Here is a 6,000-nt window from a genome sequence, read left to right as displayed (position 1 = left end):
CCCGCGGCCCCCGGCTCTTCCCAGCACCCTCTCCCCCAGCGTACTTTGTTACTCGGCGCGACCTCGGGGCCGGCACGTGACCCAGAAACTTCGGAAGCCCCGGGGCGGCGGGCGGCGGGGCGGAGGCGGCGGCGGCGGCGGCGGCGGCGGCGGCCGAGCTCCCCCGCGCGGCCGGCTCTGCGGCGGGGAGGCGCTCGCCCCGCGCCGCGCTCGCTGCCTGGGCGTGCGGGAGCGCCGCCGGGAGCCGCGCCGAGCCGAGCCGGGGAGCCCGCGGCAGCGCGCGTTCGGCAGGCGGCGCGGCGGGCCGGGCGGGCGGGCGGCGGCGCCCAGGGACGCCGGGGGCCCGCTCACGCGCGCGGCCGCAGCCCCGCCGCTGCCGCTGCCGCTGCCGCTGCCGCTGCCGCCTGGTCACCCCGAGCCTTGCGCTGCTGCCCTGCCCCACTTTGCCCGCTCCTTCATCTGAATGGGAAGTTGGGGAACATGGACGGGGTCGTGCTGGCGTGGATCGCTGTCTTCTGGCTAACAGGTAGGAGTCGTTTTCTCCCCAGGCGAATAACTTTATGTATATTCCCTCGGTGCTCCGGTTCCCACCCCACCCCACCCCCATTCCCCCCCTGGCTGGGCTTAAAGCTGCTTAGCAGGCCGGCGGTAAGTGGGGGAGGGGGCTGTGTGTGTGTGTGTGTGTGTGTGTGTGTTAGAATGATGGAGGAGGCGGGGAGAATCCCGATTACAAGTGAGACGGATCGAGATGCAGGTGTTTGACTCATTAGGATTTTTTTTTTTTTCTTGTGCATTTCCTTTTCCACACAACGGTTCTCTCTTGGTCTTATGCCGAGTTTGTAATGCTGTGGGTCCTGGGAAGAGCCTGGCTAGGGAGAAAGAAAGCTCGGAGGAGACCGATTAATTAACAGAACTGGTCTTGTGGAGGTGAGGGGTAGAGGAGTGTCTCTTGAATTCCTTCCCTAGAGAAGCCGGGAGAGCCAGCGGCGTTCTCTCTGTGGCTCTGGGGGTGCAGTGGGGCGCATGAGGAAGGAGATGGGGACGGAGGCTTGATTGGTTGTGGAGTTTAGGGCCTTTCTCTCTCTCTCTGTCTCTCTGTCTCTGTCTCTCTCTCTCTCTCTCTCTCTCTCGCTTGGTACAATTTGGGGAGTGGTCTCACAGTGGAGAAGAGCGAGCCTTCTTCCCCCCAATAAACAGGCCCCAATAAAGATGAATTGCAGAGATATTCAGAGGGTAGAGCTTCTCCTCAGCATTAAAGTCACTTCCTCTAGCTGGGTCCTCTGTGTTTCCCCCTGCCTTTTAGGGAACTTTCTCCCCACCCCCCTGGGGTCTGGAGAGGCTCAGGTTCCTAGCACGGTGTCTCACACGAAGATCCTGCGAGGTTAAGGGGCCGGTGGCTAGCCCTGAGAGATTCACAAAGTAGCCTTGCTTGGGTGGGGGTGGGGATGGGTAGGAAGGTTCAGGTAGTTTGGAAGCGGTTGAGACCAAGATTCCAAGCAAGGTGGAGATGGACTGATGGAGGAAAGGAACAAGAGATCAGAAAGGTTGTGAGGACTGGATGCGGGCAGTGAAGGGCAGGGGAGAAAACAGAAAATAGCACCAAAAAAAAAAAAAAAAGTTCTGTTCCCTTTGGGGGCACCACTCAGATTTGGAAAACTCAAGTCAATAGGGTAAGGGGAACAAGTTTAAAATATCCAAGTTAAATCATTGGAAGAGAATAAAATATATTTAAGAAGAAAAGCAAAAACTCCTTTTCCCTTAGCTGTAGAGTAAGATTACTGATTGCCTCAATTTTTTTTTTTCCCCCTGTTCCAAACGAAGGGCCCCTAACACGGGCTCTGCCCCCTGCTGGCTTTCCGTTTGGGGGAGCAGGGCACGCCAGCAGAGTTAGCCTCTTCTCTTGGCTGTTCTGAGTTCATCCCTCCCACATTATTCAAATATGAATCATCTCTGATTTCAGGGTTTGGCTGAGCCATGTCTCCCCACTCCCCTGGCCTCCAGTGCCTTCCACCTCCACCCTCACTGATTCTGAATGTCCTTAATTTGCCTCTACTTCTACGTTATCATACTGGAAGGAACTTGGGCCTGGAGCCTGTATCACCACCTCCCCAAGGTCAGCTAGGTATCCTGGGGGGGGGGTGCTCTGAGTCACAGATGGTCTTGCAGATACCCAGGGATGTGCCCGAGAAAAGCACGCTAGGGATTGGCAGGGAGTGGGAGCAGAAGGCGAACATATATCCAGGCCCTTGCTAGATGGCCGACAGCTTTTTATGAGATGGAGTCATATCACTGGAAGGGGTCACAGGCCGTCTAGTTCAGCCCTCTCAGTTTACAGGAATGGAGGTCCAGAGAGGTGACAGGCACACAGCAAATCTGTGATGCAGCAGGGACTAGAACCCAGTTCTCCAAGCCTCAGGCCAGTCCTATTTGCACTCTCCTAAGCTGCTGCCTCTCTGGTGTTTCTGTTTGTTCGGTTGGTGGTGGTGGTTGTTGTAGGATGTTTTGTTTTGTGCTCCTTTTGAGGGGAGTCGCTGCTTTGTCCGTGCCTTCTTTGCTCTGTACCTGGGGAGGCCGCCACCTGTCAGGAGGCAGGCAACAGGTTAGTTGTTAGGGCCATCTCAGCTGTCAGATGGCTGGGCGGCTGTGCTCTGCACGGGAGGCTGGCTCTGGAGATCCTGTGGACCCCGCAGGCGTCCCCGGATCCCAGCTTCTGCTTCCCCGTCATCCCATCGGGCTGTCACTTGTGCCTCTGGACCGGCTGCCTCTCAGCCTCAGCAAAGCAGAGGAGCTAAGGATGGCGGCTGGGGAGGGGGGAAGCCAAGGATGAGACGGGATTCAGACTCCTTGTTCACAGAGAAGCCGGGAGAGGAAAGGTGAGAAATCTCAGTCCGGCCCAATCAATGGATTTTCTCTTAAGGGGGTGGTACAAAGGGAGGGAGAGAGGAAAGGACAGATTAAAAATGAGTCAGAGAGCATAGGGAAAAACACATTCATTCTCCTCTCCCTCCCTTTCTCCTCCCCCACTTTCTCTTCCCTCCCTCCCTCCCTCCTCCCCTGTTTCTTTTAATGCAGGCTGAGCAATTTCTAATCAACACTTTAGTTTTTTTCCCCTCAGTCTCTAGCAGCTCCTTCCTTGTCTTTCATTGCTGAAATTCTGCTGTATATTTAGCCTCATGATTTCTTATTGTCATTGCGATGCTGCTTCCTGTAATAGATGGTTGTTGTTGTTTTGAACCAAACGCAACGCTTATCAGCTGTTATTCTAGCAACAGGTGCCATCTAGCAGTAGGACCTGAAGGAGGGTTCACTCGGTCTTTGTTCCTGAATGTGGATGGTGGCGTTTTCCTCCTTTCCTGGCAGCAGAAGCTGTGAGAAACGCTGGCGCCGTGTCCACTCCGCGAACACACTCCCATGCGGGGAGCGGGCGACAACGGGTTTTCCTGGAGGCTTCTGCGCCTCCCTGTGATGAAGATTGCTCGCTCTATTAGCATTTCTTTTGGTTGCCTTCTGGCTTTACTCGTTCATTCATTCATTCACTCATCCATCCATCCATCCATCCATCCATTCATTCCTTCAGCCATCCTCCAGGCACGGTTTCCTGTGCTTTGTAAGGGTTCCAATAGGTGCTGAGGATGAAGAGAGAAAAGACACAGTCCTTGTCCTCAAAGAGTAGTCAGTCTGGTCGGTGACTCAAGCGAGCTTTCCAGTGATTTTGATGTCGAAGCAAAAGGTCCCCTGGTGAGAACCGTGGCCACACGGGCGCGAGGGGAGCGTGGCAGAGGCACACCCAAGCCGCACCTGAAGTGGATCCGACGGCGGAGGCCTGGAAAGAACTCCCAGAAGAGGTGGTGGCCGCGGGGAGACACGTGTTCCCGCATGTCCGTCAGCTGCGGAGTTCCGGCCACGTGCGGGCGCCGTGCCGGGGTTACGAAAATGAATGAGACACAGCCCTGCCTCCCAGCACCCGCCGGCGGGTGGCCGGACACGGGTTATGGAGTGGCCTGTGCCAAAGCAGTAATGGAGCTCTGCACCCAGTGCTGTGGGGGTGCTTCCAGGCGGCTCCTAGCCCAGCCTGGAGGGGGCCGGAGGCATCCAGGAGCGGTTGTTACCTGGTGTGGTTGGCGTTCAGGCAGATACCCGGTGCCTTTTTTAGGAGAGGCTTGGATACGGAGAGTTAAGGCGGGGATTAGCCCTGGAGAAGGAAGAGTGGCTTCCGGAGACTGCTGACCCCTCCGCTTCCATGATCTCCTTTCCTGTCCTGCACTCCTTTCGGTTTCTCTCCCTCCTCTGTTCTCCTTTCTCCTGGGGAAGAGACCTCGCTCTTACCAGAGCATCTTCTTTCAAACTCCTTATCACAGCTCTCCCCATTCCCCTCCATCACCCCCCGCCAGAGGCTGCCCTCTGGACCAGAACAGGGCGGCTTGTTTGGGTGTCACGCCCTTTAGATTTTACACTCACGTGACTCTGTGGGTTGGCTGGTTTTTGCAGACTTGGAATTGTTAGTACTCGTAGTCTTAGTGCAAGTACTTGGTGCTCAGTACAGTGTTCGTAGTTTTGGGACCAGGGCTCGGTTGGTGGATGGAACCTTGACCTGGAAGTTAAGGATTGGGTTCCAGTCCTGCCTGCTCCACAGATTGACTATGTAAACCGTGGGATCTGGGTCTCATAACCTGGTGAATGAGATGACTTCTGAGGTCACTTTCAGCTCTAAGATCCTATGATGTAGAATCTTTTCTCCATGTAACTTTGATGAGTTGGAAGTCACAACTGAAGAGTGACAGGTCCAGTCTTCCTTTTGTAATTCACCCAGGGAAGAGCCACGAGCGAGCTCCAGTTTCTTCAGCCTTTCCCTGATCACGAACGATTGGAATGAAAGACACCAGCCGGGGAGGGAGAGCTCTTGCTAGGATTTTCAGAGAAACGGATGGGGTAGCACCCAGTGCTTGGTGGATAGGAGAGGGTCCACTCTGAACTATTAAATGTGGTCAGATTGGGAACTGGCAAAGCAAGCCAAGCACTGTGGACCAGGTGGGATGAATCCTCCTAGAGCCAATATGGCCCTAGAATGTCCCTTCTAGTCTCAACTTTCTGTTCCAGGACCCACTCACCTCCTCACTTCTTTCGACGTTTTAGCTTTTATGCCTCCTTTTCTCCAATCAAGAATATAAAGAGAGGCATAATGTGATGGTTGTTCTTGTTTTAAACAAACATGCTATCATGCTTTTTGGTATGTTAAATGGCTTTCATATACATTATGCCTTTTGATCATTCTAAGTAAGAATGGCTGATATTACCTGCCTCTACTTAAGAAGACAAAGACTCAGAGAGAATAAGTGACTTGTCCAAGTCCGTGGTATCTTATTGATCCAAAAAATAAGAAACAGTGACACTGACTTGATACGACTTGGTTGTTTCAAGTGCCTGAATCCAAGTGAAACATTCTTTTCTGCTTACAGTGGGTCGGAGTAGAACTCTTGATTTAAGTGAACATACGTGGGGTCTGTTATGGGGCACTGGGTAGTGAGGCTCAGAGTTCATGGAACTCAAGGAAATATGGCAGGGACTAGTGATAAAGAAAGCATTTAGCTTTTCCACTTCAATTCTAAGATCTAAAGTAAGTGAGAAGTGCTCCAGTGAGGCCCAGAGAACAGAGGATGTGACCCAGGGACAGCAGATAACTTCTGGTATATCAGAGCCCATCCGGGACTAGGGGCTGGGGCTCTGCACCCGGGAGCCGCCCAGGATGTAGCTGGGGCGTGTGCACACTTGAAATTTTGGTCTTCAAGATAGTTTTTGGCTCTCTGAAAGTGAAAGAAGGCATTTTGGGTGACTAGTGTTCTTTATGGGCCAAGAAACAAAGAAGAAGTCAGAAGAACATGCTGCTTCCTGTTCTCCTGCAGTGTCTGCCCCGAATCAGGAGTAGAACCCTCATTCAGCTGGGATCCTGCATCGTCACTCCTCCATGCCCTCGGCTCATCAGGAGGCAGACCCAGAGGCAGT

The 6,000-nt window shown here is 53.9% G+C and overlaps 1 protein-coding gene across 3 annotated transcripts in view; it reads left to right on the top strand.

The window, feature by feature from the left end:
* Nucleotides 1-383: 383 nt before the first annotated feature.
* ILDR2 (immunoglobulin like domain containing receptor 2) overlaps nucleotides 384-6,000 on the top strand; it is a 63,414-nt gene continuing 57,797 nt past the window's right edge. For 2 of the 3 annotated variants that reach the window (XM_042975807.1, XM_042975805.1), the window contains exon 1: nucleotides 384-526. In XM_042975807.1, the coding sequence (XP_042831741.1) occupies nucleotides 481-526 (46 nt within the window). In that variant the 5' untranslated portion in view covers nucleotides 384-480. Of the gene's footprint in view, nucleotides 527-2,560; nucleotides 2,600-6,000 lie in introns of those variants that run through there. The other variant, XM_042975806.1, reaches the window with a different exon arrangement.

Source organism: Panthera tigris, chromosome F3 (assembly GCF_018350195.1).
Source record: "Panthera tigris isolate Pti1 chromosome F3, P.tigris_Pti1_mat1.1, whole genome shotgun sequence".
NCBI classification, from domain to species: Eukaryota; Metazoa; Chordata; class Mammalia; order Carnivora; family Felidae; genus Panthera; species Panthera tigris.
The sequence above is the reverse complement of the archived record's forward strand: the minus strand, read 5'-3'. Positions and strand labels throughout refer to the sequence as shown.